The sequence below is a fragment of the Gigantopelta aegis genome, chromosome 4 (assembly GCF_016097555.1).
Source record: "Gigantopelta aegis isolate Gae_Host chromosome 4, Gae_host_genome, whole genome shotgun sequence".
NCBI lineage: Eukaryota > Metazoa > Mollusca > Gastropoda > Neomphalida > Peltospiridae > Gigantopelta > Gigantopelta aegis.
The window spans coordinates 54092873-54116351 of NC_054702.1; the positions used below are offsets into that span (position 1 = coordinate 54092873).

The window sequence follows — 23479 nt, forward strand, 5'->3', positions numbered from 1 at the left end:
TGCATGTAACGCGAATTCAAATATATTATTTTGAATCAGAATTTAGTTTTTTTTGTTGTATATATATATATATATATATATTTTTTTTTTTGATTTTTTTTTGTTGTTGTTGTTTTGGGGTTGTTGTTTTGTTTGAGTTTGTTTGGTGTTTTTTTTTAATAATTTTTTTTTTTTTTTTTTTGGGGGGGGGGGGGTGTTGGTTTTTGTTAGGAGGGATTACCAAACACGTATTACATGTTGCATGTAACACGGATTCAAATATATTATTTTGAATGAGAATTTTTTATTTTATTTTTATAACCAGTAGTGCCAGTCTTCCTATCAAAAGTATGTCACTGAAAGTATACTCCCCCTGTGACGTATGCGATCTGTCACAGAGATCATCATAAACTTCCTTTCATCATGCTTGTAGAGCTTTCTTGAGGCAAATATGCTCGATCATAAAAAAGAGAGAGAGAAGCTGTTAAACAGTTAAATGATTTTGTTATATGAATGTTTTTATATATCAAACTGTTATTCTCCGTTGGCTGACTTTCTTGCTTAATCTAGTGGAATTAAGCAGTGATTCTTTTATGAACTGAGATAATATTATGTAAAAGAACCACCTATATTTTTAAAGATTCTATAATAGTAAAATGCCATGCCCGTAGGGCGGATCTTGAAATAGGAGATTCTGTGATTTTACTCAGTGGAGTGAGCGAATTACGGGGTTGGGGGTGTTTACCTATCTGTGTAGGATCATCCTTGACCCCTCAGTGTATAATATGTATGTATGTTTGGGTTCAGATTGAAGTGAGGCCTTAAGCCATTAAAATGGAACAAATTTATATGATTCTGATAATGTTTAGGGTTCTCCCTAACATCATCCTACTGACATTGTTTAATACTGCTATTTAACTATAAGTAAAGCTGCTATACCGTGTATAGTTTAAATATATTTAAATATGTAGAAATGATAATTCAGTTTAAAGACGGGGAGGGTCCTTTAATTTTTGCAGCTGCTATTTTTGTGAAGGGGTGTCGTTAAACATTCATTAATTCATTCTGCTATCGCTAAACTAGGTCGCATAAAAGTACATACAAAATAAAACAGAGAATAGAGCTCTCATCAACACTTTAGTTGTACATTGTAGTAAAAACAAAAGACAAAACAACAACAACAACAACAATATGTTGTATGTTACACAAGTTAATGTTGATCGCTGATAGTAAAAATATATCATAAGTTTAATAAGTTTATTAACAATAACATTGCTGTTATGTTTGTATTTTGCATGAGTAAATAATGCTATATTTTAATTTCAGTAGTACATACATACATACATACATACATACATACATACATACATACATGGAAGCTTCGATAGCTCAGAGCGTATCGTGGTTAGTCTTGCAATTTGCGGGCGATTCGGTGCCACAGGTTCGAGTCCCAGCAACGGCATGGGACAATTTGTGAAGCCAGAAAGGATTTAATTATTCCCTGCGCCAGTGCGTTAATATCTATGTATGTAACAGTCAATCTCGACATACATACAATATATAGATATTCATACATCAATACATACATACATACATACATGCATACATACATGTAGCTTGTAGGCCCCATGCATATGGTTGAGTCAAAGAGCATTCGTTTTATGGATGCCTCAATAGCTCAGAACGTATCGTGGCAAATCTGCAAGTTGCTGGCGATTCGGTGCCATAGGTTCGAGTCCCTGCGCCAGTGCGTTAATATCTATGTATGTAATAGTCAAACCCGAATATACATACATTTTGTATGTACACACAAACACACATGATACATACATGCATGCATGTGTACATACATACATACATACATACATACATACATACATACATACATACATACATACATACATACATGCATGCATATACTATAAAATATATTCATTAAAATATTTCTGAACATATGAATATAAAACCATGATTTTCTCTTTAAAGTGGTTTTAACTTTAGCTACAAATTGGTTCTGAAAATCTGGTAGTATTGTCAGCCAAAGACCGGTCTTTGCATGTGTCAGACTGCATAATCACTTGATAGCTACTGGCGACTTTCATTAATAGCCAACTAAGCCTCCGACTTCCCAGGTGCTGGTACAATAAAAGTCGCAACAACCTCTAACCAACTAGACAATGCGACTGATTTCCACTGTACGCAATCGGTCGCCTATGACCTGTAATTAAGTGTACGAGGTCGTCACTCAACAGGTGGGTGGGTGGGTGGAATGTTAGGGGTTACGACGCCGTTGGTGGCCGGCGACGACTGGCAGTGGTACTGTTCTCGTGTACTATTCAGTTACAACGGCGTTGTCCCTTTCAAGTCAGCGCCCAGCTGTGCGCAGTTTAGTAGGAAGTGAGGTCTCACAATAGACTTTGGCTCCGTGCCCACAGGGTGGAAGGTGTAGCATTTATGTTGTTTGTTTACATTTCGGCTTGTTACAACGAGGAAATCTGGATCGTCTTCAGAAAATTGATGTATGCATCACGCTACTGAACGACAATATATCGTATAGCGTTGTTTACTTCATATCAGAGTACCTGTACTTGTTAACGCTTGTATTATTCGTCATATTTCAAGAGTTATGTTACTGTAACGTCTGTGAACGGACAGCTGTGATGCTCAATTTATTTAATGTCTTCTATTAAAAATAAAGTTATATGTATTTAGCACGTAAGTTATTTATTTATTTCATTGCCATACACTAAGCATATTACTTAAAATGTTGAAACAAACCATAATCAACAACATATAACATGACCCTTTTAAACTCGTAGATAAATAAATACATATTAAAATTTTGTCTAGTGATACCTCAACTGGTACATTGTATTATTAGAATATGATACGTTTGAACACATATTTGCAACTCGTATAAAAGTAAACACACTTGTTTTAGCTTACACGTGCTACTTTTTCAAGTACCCAAAGAATGAATGTATAAATGACTGAATTAATGAATAAATGACTGACTGACTGACTATTTTAAATTAAAATTATAGAAGGAAAATAAAAGGAAGGGGAGACATATATACGTAATAATGATCTATTCGTATCTCTACTCAGAGCGTCCATCATGACAAATTTACACGGTCATGCATAATGGTTGTAATTGCTAACAATGGTGTTTTGCAAGGTACTTCCCTCCCTTGCTTTCTTTTTGTATGAATTATAACTAAAGATAAAAGTTTGTTTCGTTTTATACGCCACTCGAGCGATTTATTAATCATCCGCTATTGGATGTCAAACTTTGGTAATTTTGACCTGTAGTCTTAGAGAGGAAACCCGCTAAATTTTTCCGTTAGTAGCAAGGAATTTTTTATATGCACCATCCCACAGACAGTATGGTACATATCACGGCCTTTGATATACCAGTCGTGGTGCACTGGCTGGAACGAGAAATTGCCCAATTGGTCCATCGATGAGGATCGATCCTAGACCGACTGCACATTAGGCGAGCGCTTTACCACTGCTCTAGGACCCGCCCTTTGCTTTCTTTATATTATATGAATTATAACTAAAGATGTGTATTCTATCATATGATACTGACGATTTCTTCGTCTATTGCAGCTTTGTCTAGAAAGCGTACTTTCACCCCGGGCTCATCATTGTCGCCAAACGGAGAAATTCCGTCTTTGAAAACACAGACGAATGGTACGACCAGCAAAGAGACGGACGGCAATGTGGTAGTCATAGAAACCACGGATAAGTCGGACACCTCTGTGAACGCTAATTCGAAAGTGACGTTGTCGCCAAACACAACGGCTACGTCCAACGAGGCAGATACGACTGTCACCTCAGATGCGTTAGACACGACGGCGTCAGCAAATCTGTCGACATCTACAGTCACAAACGAAGGTTCTCCAAGTGAGTTTTGAGGGGTTTTTTTTACGTTGTAGTTATCCGTTTTAAGCATTATACCGCATGTGTGACCTATAATATTTAATGACTAATCAATCTTTTATATTTTGTTATCGTTTTTGTGGAACTATCTTATGAAAATTGTAGTTGGTGGGATTAGGACATGTACAGATATAAACATGTAACAGATAAATCTAAGAGGATTCGAACCACGGATCCTCGGTACAATCGTCCAGCGCTCTACTAAATTCTGAACTAATAGGAATATTCCTACTAGCTACTGCCAATAGGAGCACTTTATACCAACATTACTACCTACCCCCACCCCCCCCCCCCCCCCCCCCCACCCCCACTCCCACCCCACACACCACACACTTACACACTTAAGTGAATATGTTATGTCCGAATTTCCCTATTAGCTCAGTTGATAGAGCGCTGCACTCTCATACTGAGAGTTCGTGGTTCGAATTTTGTCAATGGAGTGTGGGGTTTTTTTGTTGTATGAACGCAGAAGACGTACATGTACCAAAAGGAAAGTCAAGGAAAGAGATATTTGTTAATAACACCTCAGCAAACAGGGCTTCTAGATTATGCTAGTCCCACTCCCATGGCTGGTGATATTCAGTTTTGGGCTAGTAAATATCTAATTTCATCATGCCCGACGGCTAGTAAAACAAAAGTTGTAAAATGCTGCATTTAAGTCTTTTTAGTAAATATGACTTTCCTGTCCCACCCACCTACCCAAATCAAAGGGTTTTTAAGCTCTCTGTCTCTCTCTCTCTCTCTCTCTCTCTCTCTCTCTCTCTCTCTCTCTCTCTCTCTCTCTCTCTCTCTCTCTCTCTCTCTCTCTCTCTCTCTCTCTCTCTCTCTCTCTTTGGGTGACATACCTGCATCTGATTGTATTTGTTAAAGTAGGGCTAGTGAATTTATAATCGTGGCTAGTATTTTTTTTTAAATCACTGATCCCATGGATTATTGTTGTTATGGAAGTGATTATTAATGTCGTAATAATGTATTTTTAGCTAAGAAAGAGAAGAGAAAAGCTCGGAAGTTGTTCACCTTCAGTCTAAAGCGATCTAGACCAGGTTCGGGACGGAAGAAATCGAAGAAAGAAAATGGATCTACAAGTCTGGCGTCAGGATCTGACAATAGCAAGGAGGAAAATCGACAAAGTAAGTTCAGTTAACATTGTCTAAATGCGAGAAAAAAGTGTCTAACTGCGAATACTGTAATATGTAATATAATAGATCCGTAGGAACAATATCTGGAGTAGCGGGGGACAGTTTGTAGTGGAATAGTGTGGAGTATAAGTCAGGGGCCTAATTCACAAAGGTCTCTTAGGCTCTACTAGAAAACAAAGCATCCTCTTTGTAAGTCTTTTAGCATTGCACAGCGAGATCGCAAAGTTGCGAGAGTTTCGGCCCCAGGTTTTTAATCTTCATTTATATAGAGTTAGACAAAGAAACACTGTACATTTTTTTCCTCGAGTGGAGTGCACAGCAACCCCCTACCTATCCCCGGCCCTTCACCAGTTTTTACAAGCCTAGGATCAGTAGGTACAGAAGATAATAATTATTAATTCAATACTAGATCATATTTTTGGTTAAAAAAGAGGTTTCTTGGATTTGTAAAAAAAATTTTTTTCGTTTTTGTGTAGTTTTTGTGGTTTTATTTAGGGTTTCGGGGTTTTTTTTAGGGGTTTTTGGTTTGTTATTTTGTATTCAACATACGAGTTTTGTGAAAAGCATTAATATCATCTAGTTTTGTTCTAACTGTCCTCTTACATATATTTTGTGTCTAGCACAATGCTGTAATTATGCAGTGAGATCCATTCCCGAAATATTTTATTATCTTTCTTTTGGGACTCTTTCTTTCATTTAGCTCAATCGGTTGAGCGCTCGCTTGAGGTGCTTGCGTCGCAGGATCAAACCACCTCGGTGGATCCATTCAATTGATTGGGTTTTTTTCTACTTCTAACCAGTGCACCACAACTGGACAAAGGCCGTGGTATGTGCTTTCCTGTCTATGGGAAGGTGCTTATAAAAGATCCCTTACTGTTAAGTACCTAACATACTGGATATCTGTTAAGTACATCATATACCATACGTGTGTTAAGTACCTCACATAATGTGTATCTGTTAAGTACACCTTATACCATACGTTTATTCAGTACCTCACATACTGGATATCTGTTAAGTACATCATATATCATACTTTTGTTAAGTACCTCACATACTGGATATATGTTAAGTACATCATATACTATACTTTAGTTAAGTACATCAAATACTGTGTATCTGTTAAGTACATCATATACCATACGTGTGTTAAGTACCTCAAATACTGTGTATCTGTTAAGTACATCATATACCATACGTGTTTTAAGTACCTCAAATACTGTGTATCTGTTAAGTACATCATATACCATACGTGTGTTAAGTACCTCAAATACTGTGTATCTGTTAAGTACATCATATACTATACTTTTGTTAAGTACATCACATACTGGATATCTGTTAAGTACATCATATACCATACGTTTGTTCAGTACCTAACATACTGGATATCTGTTAAGTACATCATATACTATACTTTTGTTAAGTACATCACATACTGTGTATCTGTTAAGTACATCATATACCATACGTGTGTTAAGTACCTCAAATACTGGATATCTCTTAAGTACATCATATACCATACGTGTGTTAAGTACCCCACATACTGGATATATGTTAAGTACATCATATATATCCCATGTGCTCGCCGAGTGCGCGCCACGAGACGGGTTTCCCTGTTCCTGGCGACACCAGTGATTTGTGATGTGCCAACACAGTACGGTTCTCCCGTCACGAGGAACGTGCACACATCATACTTACCCGGCATTCCCACTCCCGACTTGACCCTCCTGACAGGTTATATAACAAGATAAACGTAACATACCTTAATACAGTTATACAATTAAACCGGTTTCGTACAACATGGCTCACACAGGCGTACGGGCTCCCATTTTTGTAGGTGGAGGAGGGGGAGGGCGCACGCTTGTGTTTGCCCGAATTAAACGAAAATGCCCGAATCTAAAAAACAACAACATTTATTTATATTAGCATTATAATCAAACAGGTTGCAAATGAGTTACTACGCATTTTTACATGGATTACAACTAATTTTGAGGGTAGAATGATGGAAATACATGTAAAAAGGTATCAGGTTAGCACATTTTCCCCGAATATCTCTATAATTTTTGCCCGAAGTTGATGATTTGCTCCAGAACTTGGGTGGGGTGGGGTGGGGGCCACCTCGTACGCTTATGATGGCTCAATAGAAATACAACATATGACTTTAGACAGCAGACTGTGGTTAAAATATTATTATGCAGGTTAAAATGTATTGATATATGCGATGTTTTTGTGTTTTTTTAAAAGTTGTCTTTAAGGACAAGTGGTTGTTGTTATTGGATTCTTTTTATAGCCGGTTCGACTGTAATGCTATTTTCATGTATGACAGATTTAAGCTTGAAATTGCGTGGGCTTGGAAGAGTACTTGACACAGTTGTCATGTAGAAATTATTTTTAGCATGAAATACATATATGTCGTTTGTAGGCGGGTGTGCGGAATGTTTTTGATTTTTTTCGTTTTAAATATAATGTACGGGTGAGCATGACCTGACCTCCCCCCCCCCCCCCTTAGAAATTCCGCTCACCACAATCTAGACCCATCCCACCTGCACAATTTCCAGCACATGCACGTGAATTAAGTAGCTTTCGATAAAACAAAATAATAATAATAAAAACTAAATAATAATAAAATAAAAACTATATAAACAATGAAATAATGAAACAGTATATAAATAATGAAATAATAAAACAAAAAGCAAAGCAAAAAAAAAAAAAAAAAAAACAAAAAAAAAAAAAAAACCTTATACATTATTAATCTTGTGTTTATGAAAAGGACACGTTCGGAAAATATCAGCTTTCTCTGCATTGTTCAAATAGCCCTTGGGTAAGATCGGATATATATGGGTTATCAATGTATTCTTGTATCCAAGATATTTTTATAGACTGCATTAACTTTATTAGGTTCTCATATATCTTGAATATTAATCAAGCACAGCGATGTCTCAAAGGTTACGAATATGTGCGGATGTTCCCGAGAGCATTGGCAATCTAAAAAGGCGAACGTATAATATTGCCATGAACAGATCCGTGTTCCGTATCAAACAGTTTTTGTTAAATTAAAGGCATACTGTCACGGATTTAAGGACCATATTTCCCTAAAAATGGACAATAAATAAAAATTACATTAATTGTTGTAAACCAAATCTAGCTATCGCATCTCCTTAACTGAACCATGATGGAGTGAAATCCATGTCATCCCTCTCGGCAATTTTAGTTTTTTAATTATGGACCATTGCCATAATTCAATTATTTTTACAAAATGTTATTAATAACATGTATGGCGGTTATGAAGATGGTTGGATAAAGTGCATTTAGGAACAAATCAAATTATGTTTGTTCAGGTAATACTTTGTTAGACTATTAAATAGGTCAGTGGTCTGTGACAATATGCCTTTAAGGAAGTCCGAATTACATTATTACTTTACTTACCCATAAAATAATACCCAACACAGATACAGTTAATTATTAATTACACCACATTCAGGCTCTACTATATACATTCTTGTTATACATGCATAAACCTTTGGAACAAATTTCTGTGAGAACTAGCCCTATCAATATCTGCAGTAACACCTTCTTGTTATATTCTGTTTGAGAGAGCGGAAACCTATTGATTATTTTAAACTTTTTTTTTTTCTTTTTTTTTTTTCTTTTTAAATTATACTTATTTATTTATGTATTATTATTATTATTATTATTATAGTAGTAGTAGTAGTAGTAGTAGTAGTAGTAGTAGTAGTAGTAGTAGTAGTAGTAGTAGTAGTAGTAGTAGTAGTAGTAGTAGTAGTAGTAGTAGTAGTAGTAGTGGTGGTGGTGGTGGTGGTGGTAGCAGTAGCAGTAGCAGTAGCAGTAGCAGTAGCAGTGTAGAGGTGTAACATTCTCTTTGAGAATGGCCAATACAGCACAAAATCAACATTTTGAGTAAAAGTCAGTATCTATCTGTGATATTTGTGTTTTTGCACAGTTCTTTACACAGTGTTTTTATTTAAATCTTGAATTTTTGTATTGATGTTGATCATCACTTTATTTGTTTGCATTACCATAGTTTGACACCCAATAGCCGATGTATTTTTCGTGCTGGGGTGTCGTTAAACATTCATTCTTTCATTCAGTAGCAGTAGCAGTAGCAGTAGCAGTAGCAGTAGCAGTAGCAGTAGCAGTAGCAGTAGCAGTAGCAGTAGCAGTAGCAACAGCAGTAGCAGTAGTAGCGGCAGTGGCAGTAGCAGTAGCAGTAGCAGTAGTAGCGGCAGTAGCAGTAGCAGTAGCAGTAGCAGTAGCAGTAGCAGTAGCAGTAGCAGTAGCAGCAGCAGCAACAGCAGTAACAGTAGTAGCGGCAGTGGCAGTAGCAGTGGCAGTAGCAGTAGCAGTAGCAGTAGCAGTAGCAGTAGCAGTAGCAGTAGCAGTAGCAGTAGCAGTAGCAGCAGCAGCAACAGCAGTAGCAGTAGTAGCAGCAGTGGCAGTAGCAGAAGCAATGTTAACATATTTTAAAAATATTTTATGTCACATTAGGATATCGGTTGAAGTGAAAACAACGGAAGCGTATTTTTGTCATTATTTAAGGGGGTACTTTAAAACCCGGATGTGCTGGATACTATAAATTGTGGTTTGGTGTGTTAACATTTATCATTGGTTTTCAGGTCTGTTCCTCGAGGAATTCGAGATCCCGGAATGCCATGACACTGACGCAGTGGATCTGTCGGACCACGGTAAACATTCATTTATTATAGGATTACACGCCGCATCCGAAGCGGGCCGCATCCGAAGCGGGCCGCATCCCACAGGTCCCGCTAGCTTTCACCGTCGGCATGTTTAGTGGAGCTGTCACTTAGACATTCCTTGTAAGGTGGCGCTCCAAGCAGGGGTAGAATGCAATCATGTTTATTTATTTATTTATTTATCTTACTCTCTCTTTATCTATACCCTCTCTCTCTCTCTCTCTCTCTCTCTCTCTCTCTCTCTCTCTCTCTCTCTCTCTCTCTCTCTCTCTCTCTCTCTCTCCTCTCTCTCTCTCTCTCTCTCTCTCTCTACACTTCAAAAACTTTAATAATAATTTACAATTGCCAAAATTAGATGTGGGGAATGGTTATATGGTCATAGTCAATTAATTGGGCAAACGGTGCGAGACGTAGCCCAGTGGTACAGCGCTCGCTCGATGCGCGGTCGGTGTAGGATCGATCCCCGTCAGTGGGCCCATTAGGCTATTTCTCGTTCCAGCCAGTGCACCACGACTGGTATATCAAAGGCCGTGGTATGTACGACCCGGTCTGTGGGATGGTGCATATAAAAGATCCCTTGCTGCGAATCGAAAAGAGTAGCCCCTGAAGTGGCGACAGCGGGTTTCCTCTCTCAATATCTATGTGGTCCTTAACCATATGTCCATATAACCGTAAATACAATGTGCTGAGTGTGTCGTTAAATAAAATATTTCTGTCTTTCTGGGTTTTTTAATTGGGCAAACATTACAACTGGTAGTTCAGTATTACAATAGGTTTTTTGACCTCAATCTTGAAGGACGATTGGGGTCAAAAATGAAATTTGAAAATTGACGTTTTTTATCAGTAAATCGCAAATTCAAACAATAAAAACGGGGCAGCTGCGTAATGCACGTGTAAACTATGGAGTGTGTTTCGGTGTGTTGATAAACAGACCTGAACGTTATTTACTAGGATGTCTGTGGTCAAAACGTATGTTCCCCTACTTTTTTTAAAGAGTATATATATGCCTACCTATCTATGCCTACCTATCTGTCTGTCTAACTGTCTGTATTATGTTTCTTTCTCTCTGTCTATCTCTCTGTCTATCTGTTTATCTATCTATCTATGTATGTATGTATGTATGTATGTATGTATGTATGTATACTTAACTCCAAAAGAAACGCGAAAATTTTAAAATATTAAAAAACCCACATTTGAATAAACTATGTACAAATCGATTAAGTTGACCAATAGCCATCTTGTCAGCGTATCCAATTCCACATAACGCATGAAAAAAACGAGTACAGTGTGACGTCACGCACGTGCTGAAATTGACGACCAAAATCGATCTGGAATGCAAAACGGGTGGATCATGAAAGATGCGAATTGCACGTGAAACACTACCAGGCCTGGGTATAAAAGAAACGCCAGACAGCAATGTTCAACTCATTTTACGAGTAGCGATACAACGATGCCACGACTTAACGCTGATTCCAGACATAGAGCTTTGGGGAATTTGGAGGCCGGAATGGATGCCAGGCAGGTTGCACGTGCTTTCGGTGTCCATGTCTCGACAATCTACCGTCGTCGACCGTCCACGTAGCGGCCGTCCCAGAGTGACGTCACAGCGCCAGGACCGTTACATCGTCCGAACTCACATGCGTGATCGGTTCGTACCAGCCACCACAACAGCCCGGCAGACAGTGGGAACCCACAACCGCCCCGTTTCCTACACCACGGTACGACGTCGTCTGATCGCCATCCATCTGAACTGTCGTCGACCGTACATTGGACAACGTCTCACACAGCGACACCGCCTTGCACGACACAACTGGGCTGTTCTGCATCGACAGTGGCGGAACCGACAGTGGCAGAACATCGTCTTCTCCGACGAAAGCCGCTACTGCTTAGATAGGGCCGACGGTCGTATGAGGGTGTGGAGGCGTTGAGGTGAGCGCTTCACAGATGCTTGTGTTATGGAGAGGGACCATTGGGGAGGGCCTTCCGTCATGCTGTGGGGTGCCATATCCTGGGGACGTCGTGTACAACCTGTCATCTTCGACAACAACGGCCGAGGACGCGGCAGGGGCGTCACAGCACAGCGCTACATCGACGAAGTGCTCACGCCTGTGGTGGTGCCTTTTTTCGCGGGTCACCGTCAGATGGTTTACCAGCACGACAACGCCAGGCCACACACGGCACGGGCCACCCAGGCATTCCTGGCACAGCACAACATCATCACAATGGACTGGCCAGCTTTAAGCCCGGATCTGAACCCCATCGAGCACTTGTGGGACGAGGTTCAGCGCATGATGAACCAACGCCCTGCTCCCGTGGTGACACAGCAGCAGCTCCGCCAGGCCGTCGTGAACACCTACAACAACGTGCCCAGGGCCTTCATCAGGAACCTCTTCCTCTCCATGGGTAGGAGGTGTGCGGCGGTCATGGCCAGCAATGGCGGACACACCCGCTATTAGTGGACATGTTTGAGTGGCATGTGACGCCATTGAAGAAGCGCCATGGCCTTGACATTTCAAATGACAATGCGACCTCGATTTTTAACATGTCAATAACATGAAATCTCATCTTTACGAATTGTTTAAGTTTTTCATAGAAACGATTATTTTAAGAACTTTGGGACGTATTTCAATGAGTGCACTCAAAACCTCCAATCTACGTATTCGCGTTTCTTATGTATATAAGTATATATATGTATATATGTATATATATATATTATATATATATATATATATATATATATATATATATATATATATATATATATATATATATATATATATACGTATTTTAATATGACTACTGTGCTTATATCCTAGTATGGTTCAGGCATGCCGTCCTGGGCACACGCATTGGCTATTAGGAGAGGGGATTCATAAGTAGTTGTTAGAAAAGTTTGGCCCTAAAGTTCCACTATCTTTAAGACCGATAGCATAACTACTGTACTAATTGATTGTGGACTTTTCACGTTTGAGACAATAAAAATTGCCACTTCTTTTTTTTCCATTTGTCATAGTAATGAAGAGTCGAAAAAAAAAAAAAAAAAAAAAAAAAAAAAAAAAAAAAAAAAGTGATTGTTTAACAAAACCTAAATACAATTTTTAAACTATGTGGTGTACATAGTATTACTGAGTATAAAATAAACGTGAATTAATATTGTTTTTTTTTATTTTCATCCACAGAGGACATTGCAAACATATCCAAGAACATTGAACCTGAAAATACATCAACACCTAAAAAAGACGAATCTTTTAAGAAGAGTAAAAAAGGATCAAAATCTCCGAAAGTTTCCAAAAAGAGCAAGAAAAGTAAATCCGAGAAAAAGAAAAAGACAGAAGAAGCTAAGGCAGAGAAAAAAAGAGAGAAAGAAGAAAAGGCAAAGAAGGAGAAGGCAGAAAGAGAAAGTTTAAAACAGAAAAAAGATTCGATGAAGAACAAAGAACCTGTCCTTGTTGTAGAAGAAAGTGTGGTGCCTCTTGAGGTGCAAGCATCAGAGTCACAGCCGGCATCTCCTGGTGTCACTTCTAATCAGATGGATAATGAGACGCCAGGTACAGACACGACAGCTGATGTCCCAGCTACTGAGGGTTCGATCACTGTCGAGGTGAAAGAGGAGTCACAGAGTCCGCCTTCGTCCCCAAGGTCAGATGACGACGGGACACCAAAACGGGTATCACTTGGACCACGACTGAAGACGGCCATTTTGCGAAAGGTGAGCAGTGGAAAGGAGAGCGAGTCATCTAGGGTGACTCTAACCCGACCTAAGATCGTGGAAATTCCCAATCCTCCACCTCGCAAGCATCGTAAAAAACCAGCATCACAGAATGCCGACACGTCGGTGACAAGCGAAGGTGACACTTCAGTGTCAACCACCATGGATCAGTCGTCGACCATTAATGAATCTTCTACTGCTGCGGAAACATCTGCCGAACAGGTAGCCGAAAATACGTCAGATGCTTCCACCGAGAAACAAGAAGAGGTAAAAGACGAAAGTGTGAAGACAGAACCAGAGGACAGTGCCAAGTCCGTGACGACTGAAGTCAACAGAGACTCTGAACCAGAGTCACCAGTCACACAGAAAGAATGGGAGACCGCAGAATCTGGTCTAGCTGTTGAACAGACATCGCTCTTTGAAATAGAGATTAAAGTGCCAGCAATAAAAGAATCTGTTACCACTGAACCAGATACAAACCAAGAACAAGGCAAAGAAGCTGATTGCGCAAGTCCATCACTGAGAGCTGAAGATACAGACCTTCAAACAAATGAAGACAGTGGATCAAGACGTGAAGAAGAAACTAGAGTCCAGCATGAAACGGTGGAAAAGGACCAGGCAGTGTCTGTCGAGACTTCTACTGATAAGGAAAGTCACGATAGGAATTCTGAATTCGTATCTACAACTACAATAGATCTTGTGACGTCGTCGCCGGTAACACAGGACTCCTCGACCACGGGACAACAGGACAGAGATCGCGCTGACGAGGATATGCGTGCGATAGCTAAAACACACACAGAAATGGTCGTCAACGGTGCAGTGGAGAGTCTGAAATCTGAAGCTGTGGACAAGGAAGAGAGTTGCTGTGAACAAGTAAGCGATGATAGTCCTAAAGAAGAAGGTTCCTCGCCTTCACAAGAAGTGATTGCCGTAAACAAATACTCCATAGAAACGGGTGAAACTTGTACAGTGATAACAGTGGGTAACAAGTCGGAGATCAGTGAGATAAAGACAGTCGACAAGGGCCCGCAAGGTGAAGACGAACATGAATTAACCACGAGTGCAAAAGACATTGCTGACAGTAATACTAGTGCTATAAATGAATCCAGTGACATTTCTGTTGACAGCAATGCTTGTGAGGAACAGAGAACCATTACAAATGGCAGTAACGTGTGTGCTGAACATAGCTCAACGGAATATGATAGTAATGAGCATGGAAAACATAGCTCCATACACAATGACAGTAATGTTTCTACTGAACATGCATGCACAGAGAACGACAGTGGTGTTTGTGTGGACAATGAGATTACTGAGCATGCAAGTGACAATAATGTGTGTGCTGAACAAAGCCACTCAGAGAATGACAGCAACAGATTGTGTGATGTTTCACAGGGGGATAATGAAGGCAAAGACTCTGAAACTGTCCATGAAAACGGCGGCTCGGAACAGTCAGACGAGGTGCTCACGATAACCGAAACCATAACGATTATCGAACTGAGAGAAGTACATTCTGAGCCATCTCACGAGAAGGAAGCTAACAACAATAAGGTTCTATCCGCTGGAAGCACAGACAAAGGTTAGTGATTTTTTTTAAAATTATTTTTCACTTTAAAAATCTAATCTGATAACATCTTTCACGGTGAATTTATTCTCAAAACACAACTATGAGTACATATTTACAAATTATCACCCAGACCTAAATACTGATATTTCGGAATAAAAGAAAGAATGCTTGAAGTTTCAAGATGAATTTTATACTCGCACAATTATTGCACATGAATCCATATACTAGCATCACAAAGACGTACATTAGCTAGGTAATAACAAACAGAAACATGCATTTAGTTGGATTACCATATAGCTTTTAACTCATTGTTATTCAAGCAATGTGCCCCGTAGCTGGTGTAGTATAGTGGTATGTGCTGCCCTGCCCCTTTCTGCTAACTGGTAGTAGCAAGTACCCTAAATAACGGGGGACGAGGGAGAGAATTAGATAATGAGTGTGTACGAGAGAGAGAGAGAGAGAGAGAGAGAGAGAGAGAGAGAGAGAGAGAGAGAGAGAGAGAGAGAGAGAGAGAGAGAGAGAGAGAGAGAGAGATATGCACGTATTTGGCCTACGTATATATATATATATATATATATATATATATATATATATACACACACACAAACACTTAAAACAACCCACATCAAGTGGTACTTGTAATATATATTCAAAGAATTTTTGGTACACAGACTTGTCGCTTTTCGACTGACAGTCGCTGGCTTGGATAGTTGTGGACACAGCGGGTAAGGTAAATATACTGGTACCGTATCAAGTATCATCCCATTTAGCAGGGTATAATGGGCCTCTATCACTGGAGCGGAGTTCTGTGTATATACGAGGTCAAGGTCAAACCTGTTTTCAAAGGGACACATTCTTGAGCTATTGTGGACATTACCGTACATGACATATGATTAACATCCTTTCCTACTTCATGGCTGATCTCTCTATCTCTCTCTCTCTCTCTCTCTCTCTCTCTCTCTCTCTCTCTCTCTCTCTCTCTCTCTCTCTCTCTCTCTCTCTCTCTCTCATTCGACAATAGTTACTACTATACATAATACATACGTTGAAATGTACAGGTTGTCGTTATCCCCAATAATAAGCAACGTACGCGTTCTGATGGTGAAACCGCATGCAGACATTGTGTGGTAGATGTTACCAATCACCCACGATTAGTCTATAAACGTTCGAGGTATGTGTTACACTGCAGGGTTCGAATCTAACGATGGCACTGACGCAACTGTCGTAGGTCAGGGACTTTGCCGATTGCAGGGTTTTTTTCCTACTGGATAAACATTATTGCCATTGTTTGAAAGGATCATTTGTTTTGTTTTTTAAAATGTATTTGTTGCAAAAGTTGCTGGTTTAAAACTGCTGTAGACAGGCTTACAATTGCCGTCGGTGAGCAGTTTGCCTCAGCCAATAACATTTCAAATTTACCGTACGTAATAGATTCTTAAGTTTAAAGGCGTAGACTCCAGTTTCAACTCTTAAAAATGGACACCAAGTTTAGTTAATCTACAAACCTGTAACACACTTGGATACGGTTATAACAGAAAGAAGTTAAAGGCATACTGTCACGGATTTAAGGAACTTATTTCTCTAAAAATGGATAATAAATAAAAATTACATTAATTGTTGGAAACCAAATCTAGCTATCGCATCACCATGATGGAGTGAAATCTATGTCATCCCTCTCGGCAATTTTAGTTTTTGAATTATGGACCACTGCCATAATTCAATTATTTTTACAAAATATTATTAATAAATGGAGTATGGCGGTTATGAAGATGGCTGGATAAAGTACATTTAGAGACAAATCAAATTATTTTTGTTCAGGTAATTATTTTTTTGACCATCAAGTAGGTCAGTGGTCTGTGACAATATGCCTTTAACGTCTGTGATGTTTAAACTGGGAAACACCGTCTAAAAATAACTAGAGCTTGTCTCGATAATCATTACTTCTCAGACGAACGTGCGTTTTTAGAATTATGCAAAATGCATTTTGTGGTATTTAAAAAACACCTCTGGATGACCAAAACCACTTCAGATGTACACAAATTAATATTGTAAATAATAAAATATAAGTACTTCTAATTTAAATTATAAAAAAACCCACCCAAACAAACAAACAAATACAACCCCAGCTTTGATAGTGAAAAATGCGTTGTAGTGTTTAAAAACTAGGGTCTGTCACTTTAAGCCCTGCGTTTTGTGGAAAATTGTACAAAAGATACATTGCTTCTCTTTGCGGAGTTGCGGTTGTGTAGCACTTTATGATCGGATGATCTATGGAATGATAGAGAAATATATCTAGAAGACAACAGGTTTAAATGAACTTCTTTAATTACTAGTATTGTCTAACAACACCCCCAACATATTGTTAAAACAAAACTGATATCGGCCCCAAGTTCAGCCAGCAAACGTTTCGCTAACGTTCGCGAACTATTTGAATGGTTCCCGACGAGGCCATTTTAGTTTTTTTGTCTGCTCGGTCTGGTTGAACGCAGTACTCATATGATGTTGTCTTGGTATTAGGTATACATAAACAGGTATTCCTAAACACGCGTGCATTTGACACTGCAATCGAGACTAAACAATTTGATACGTGAGCAGACGTGTCCCCGGTGGTAGAACGCAGGTGTCAGGTGTGATGCGTCGTAGGATCGATTACCAGGCGTGTATACAGAGGAGTTCAGTGGTCGAACCCTACCCCACCCCCGCTTATACCCACCCCCGCTTACAGCGATTTTGTTTCTTGCCTTTGTCATGATGAATTTTACTTGTAATTGCAGTTCATGACAGCAAGTGTACTACAAAATTATCCCGTAACCCAGTGGTAAAGCACTCGCTTGACGCGAAGTCGGTTTGGGATCGATCCCCGTCGGTGAGCCCATTGGGCTATTTCTCGTTCCAGCCAGTGAACCACGACTGGTATATCAAGGGCCGTGATATGTGCTATCCTGCCTGGTGCATATAAAAGATCCCTTGCTACTAATGGAAATATATAGCGGCTTTCCTCTCTAGGACTATATTTCAAAATTACGAAATGTTTGACATCCAATAGCCAATGATTAATAAATCAATGTGCTCTAGTGGTGTCGTTAAACAAAACAAGCTTTACTTTACTTTACAAAAAATTTCAGGAAAGCATGCTCTCCACGAACTCCCCTAGAAACTCGAGTGATTCGCGCCATCTATCTTAGTCATTTCCCCTCTAAGGGCGGCATGTAGCCCTGTGGTAAATCGCTCGCTTGACTCGCGGTCAGTCTAGGATCGATCCCCATCGGTGGGCCCATTGGGCTACTTCTTGTTCCAGCCAGTGCACCACGACTGGTATATCAAAGGCCGTGGTATGTGTTATCCTATGTAGGATGGTGCATATAAAAGATTCCCTGCTACTAATGGAAAAAAAAAATGTAGTGGGTTTCCTCTTTAAGACTAACGAAAACAATTTTTTTCACTTTAATGTTCACTTGCTGCTTCCACTGTGTCTGAAGGTCGATAAACCACCTCTCATTGTGTGGAGGCTAGCCCACTATAGTCTAGACCTCCCACCCTGCATAATGTCCTGCACATGAGCCTGGTTACCTTCAGTAGACACTCGACGGTGCAAAAGGTTGTGGTATGTGCTGTTCTATCTGTGAGAATGCACATAAAATACCACTTGCTGTCAATCTAAAGCAAGAGGAAAGATTTAGTGGCAGAAGTTTTTTTCTCACAATCTCTAGACCGAGTATTCACCATTGAACTGTGTGTTAAGACACTTAACAGCCACTGATTAAACAATGTGCTGGGGTTCACAGCAAACACAAACGGTAAACGACAGCAATGTTAATATAACCACAGTAGACCAATGACCTTTCGGGTATTGCCAAACATTAAAGCACATCAACAACTAACTTCTGACAAGATTAATATGATACACACCCTCTGGCAATACCAGTTACTGTCTTTCACCATTTATTGTGACAGTGTGTCCTCTTTTTATGAACTGTTCAAGAAATAAAATATTTATTACTCAGATATACGTTTTTTGGTGTTTCAACAAAAACAGAAGATAAGTGTTTTATTACATATATAACTTTTTCTCCTTTTTTTGTCTGATATGCTAATAGTAAAAGCATATACCGAGGTGAAAAATATGTTGCTTAACATTATTCTAAAAGAAGTAAATCATTATTGTGAAAAACATTTTAATGGACTAACATGAGAAAGTTTTTTGATTATATAGAAGTTCGACTATTTAAATATATTTAAATATTATTATAATATATTATATTATTAAAATAAGAAACGCCACCATTATTCTAAAAGAAGTAAATCATTATTGAAAAAAAAATATTTTAATGGACTGGTATGAGAAAGTTTTTTAATTATATAGTTCGACTATTCAAATAGATTTAAAAATTATTATAATGTATTATATTAAAATACGAAAGGCCAAGAACACCAGAATGGCTGACTGTGGGATGATGGTGGTGGTGATGACGATGATGATGATGGTGGTGATGATGGTGATGATGATAATGATGATGATGGCGGTGGTTATGACGATGATGATGATGGTGGTGATGATGGTGATGATCGTGGTTTTGATGATGGTGATGATGATGATGATGATGGTGGTGGTTTTGATGATGGTGATGATGGTGATGATGATGATGATGGTGGTGATGATGGTGATGATGGTGGTTTTGATGATGATGATGATGATGATGATGATGATGATGGTGGTGGTTATGATGACGATGATGATGATAACAATAATTTAATAAAATTAAGACATCGACTATGGTGGTAACGCTGTCTACAAGTTTAATAAGCAAAGCCTTTTCGCAATATATAATGAGAGAGAAAATATACGGGTAAACTTGGTATTATAGACCAAATTTAATTTGATATAATGTCTATATAAAATACAAAGATGGGACTGAATCATTTTCAGTAATGTGGAACTTGATGTCAGTACAGCAGCTGACGTCATGGCACTAAGGATGGTTGCTTTCATTGCAGTCATTCTTGCTGTCTGTCGAGGACAGTGGGTTAGTTGTTAGTGAGAGAGAAGAGGGTGTAGTGGTCTTACACCTACCCACTGAATCATTAAAACTCCCTCTGGGAGGGAGCGCGACCCAGTACCTACCAGCCTTATGACCGATGACTTAAACACGACACAACCGAGGCCGATAAAATCACCTTAAGTGCACTTAAGATGATCTTAGTGTTGAGATCACTTCGTGGACTATATTCTTACGTCAACAGTCTAACAGTGTGGTTACTGGTACCGAAGACACACATCTGTGATGTAGTATCAGTATAATTGAATCCAATGATAAACCTGTCTGAAATCGGAGTGTTGGAGACGTCGTCAGAATTGTACTTAAAACTAAAGCCACCAGACCCTGTAATTGTCCGTAATTGTCCATCGTAACAGGGATACCCTGATCCGCTAGGTGTCAACAGTTGTAAGAACTATTTGGGCAAATCAAAACACGCCATTCCGGTCCTTCAACATCGCGACGGAGTCACAAAGTGGCCATAAATTAAATTAAAAATCCAGTGTAATTGCGGAGTGCTGCTTTCCTATCTGTCATATACCACTTACCGTAGGAGGTCGCGATGTTTATGACATGTCCGTGTTCTTTTTATGCACGGGTGTTCTAAAACCGCATTGGTGGTAATAAGTACATTAACACGAGGTGTAACGTACCTGCACCGACACACTCAGTAATTTCGTATTTCATATTATTTATTGTCAGTCGGAAACCACAATATCTTAGAATCGTCTGGTCGTTCAAAGATGTGATGATTTAACGAAGTTCCTGTCATTATGAAATAAGCTTTGATATACCGAAGTGATCCATATATTTAATGTTTTAAAGTCGCAGACCCTAGTTTCAACTCGTGAAAAATGGACACCAAGTTAGGTTCATCTACAAACTTGAAAAACATTTGGATAAAGTTATGATAGAGTGAAAGAAGTCTTTGACATTGAAATGAGGAAATATTATTTTTTTAAAAAGAAAAAGACTAGAGCTCGTCTCCATAACCGTTACTTATAATAGTGGTTTTTTTTGTGGTATTAGAAACAACACTGACCAGTGATGGCCAGAAACACTCCAGATAATCTAGTCAATAAAATCTAAATAATGTCTGATTTCAATGATTAAAAATGGATCTAATATTACGTAGTGTTTAAAAACTAGCGTCTGTCGCTTTAACTAAGAAACTTGAACTTGTATCATGCAGTTTTCAGTCCTGTAGCCGGGTGGGGACGTCGCACTCTTCATTTTAAAAATTATACAACTCTATTTTGTGAATTCAAATTTTTATGGAGCATTCATTTTCGTTTTTATTATGAATTCATACTTTTTTTTATATCATGTATATTCCAAGCTTCTGTCTGCTTAACCCCCATATTTCTTCGTTGTCCTTACAGATGAGCGAAAGGAGGAACCGGCATTCAAAACAGAGGTGCACGTAGTTTTGGAAGTGGGAGACACGCCAGAGGTCGAGTGAGAGCACCACCTACACTGGAAGTCATCATTTCTCACCATTCCGGGAAAAAACACGTCGAAGAATAATATAACATTATGAAATAACGCCGCGGAAGTGAATGGTGTAAGCTACCGTATACACCAGGATAAAAAAAAGTTCGAGTTGTTGGCCTTTACGTTAAACGATAAAAGAGTTATCGACCTTTAAATTAAACCATAAACGGGTTACTGACCTTTGGAATATATAATAGGACACGAAGGTGATCAAACTTTGAATTATGGGGGGGGGGGGGGGGGGGGGGGGGGGGGTTACTGGCCTTTTAAATTACAGGATAATGAGTTATCGACCGTTAAGTAATACAGTATGATAAACGAGTGATTGGCCTTTATTTTTCAATATGCAATATGTATGGCTGTATTTCTTACAAAAGCAGGGAGGGAAATCAAGTAATGTATTATACGAGTGTTGTTTGAGAGTCATATCAATATAAAATTATTTTGGCTTAACGCGTGGTGGCCATTGTGATTTAGAAATAACCCAAATACCAAAGATTACATTTTTAAAATCATCTATAACATGTAACCCTATTTACATATCTATTTTAATACATTTAAAAAAAAGTGTCTAGATGTTTAGAACTATAGGGTAAACTAGTATTTTGTTACAGTGGACCAAAAAAATACCTTGTTATCATTCGCATGATTTTATCATAAAGCATTATGGCAGAAACTGTATGTTGATATTTTGTTTTATTTTTTTTATTTTTTTTTTTTATTATTATTATTTTTTTTTTAACTCTTGACAATTGAGAATTGATGACACATTTGAGTTTATAAAATTATAAAATGATACAGTAGTATCCAATGAAAACATGAGAATCTAGTCTGTGCATCCAATGAAAACATTCAATGTAAGATACACTAAGATTGTAATTCGTTGCCTAAAGTCTAAGCCACACGATACGAGTGCTTCGTACGAAAATAGCCGATTGACAAGAGGTACTCGTAACATGAATGTTAAATAAATAAGCATTTTTTAAAATTACTATTTTATTGCTTTACCTACCCCACCCATTTAACAGAAAGAAGCATACATACTATTTTACGGCAGTAAAGCCCATTTACGAATTCCTGGCTACGAATATATATATATATATATATATATATATATATATATATATATATGTTATGTTGATAACCAAAGAAAAGCTAAATACGTTTTTATGATTATTTATGCTGTACGTGTACATATTTTACGCGGGAAATTGTATCTTCTGCTTATTTATCCTGCGTCGCTGTCGCAAGCACTCGTCTTTACCACCTATAAACATATCAGCATTACCGTGTATATGTCGCCCCAGCGTCTACTTACTTTGAGAAACTACCTCGTAGATGTCACAGTGAACCCTGCTGCGTCCTTTAATATATACGTGTATATTTAATTTTTAGGGCTGTTCCAAAAATGATCACGGTGGTGACAAGGAACAAAATAGTTTTCAATATTTTCCAGCACCACATATGGTAAACATAATTTATATTTGGTTATTGCTTGTTTTTGTCCTTCTGTGAGAGAGAGAGAGAGAGAGAGAGAGAGAGAGAGAGAGAGAGAGAGAGAGAGAGAGAGAGAGAGAGAGAGAGAGAGAGAGAGAGAGAGAGAGAGAGAGAGAGAGAGAGAGAGAGAGAGAGAGAGAGAGAGAGAGAGAAAGAGAGAGAGAGAGAGAGAGAGAGAGAGAGAGAGAGAGAGAGAGAGAATGAATAGAGTAGAGTAGAGACATTAAAAAAAAAAAATCCCAGTAAGAAGAATATTGGTTCGGTGCGCTGCTTTTCCCACCCCTTCCTCGTCTCTCCCGCCGCCCCCACCCCTACCCCACCCCAAGTGATAATTCTGAAACAGCCCTTGTCCATATTTATCACACACCATGTACATACAATTCTTTATTCTATATATGAATTTTCAG

At 38.7% G+C, this 23479-nt stretch overlaps 1 protein-coding gene across 2 annotated transcripts in view; it reads left to right on the forward strand.

Moving 5' to 3' along the window:
• The window catches only part of LOC121370756 (mucin-22-like), an 84438-nt gene extending 61311 nt beyond the window's left edge, over positions 1-23127 (forward strand). For both annotated transcript variants that reach the window (XM_041496203.1, XM_041496202.1), the window contains exons 3-7: positions 3592-3888; positions 4905-5054; positions 9695-9763; positions 12952-15057; positions 21464-23127. In XM_041496203.1, coding sequence (XP_041352137.1) covers positions 3592-3888; positions 4905-5054; positions 9695-9763; positions 12952-15057; positions 21464-21543 — 2702 coding nt within the window. In that variant the 3' untranslated portion in view covers positions 21544-23127. The remainder of the gene's footprint in view (positions 1-3591; positions 3889-4904; positions 5055-9694; positions 9764-12951; positions 15058-21463) is intronic.
• The last annotated feature ends 352 nt before the right edge of the window (positions 23128-23479 follow it).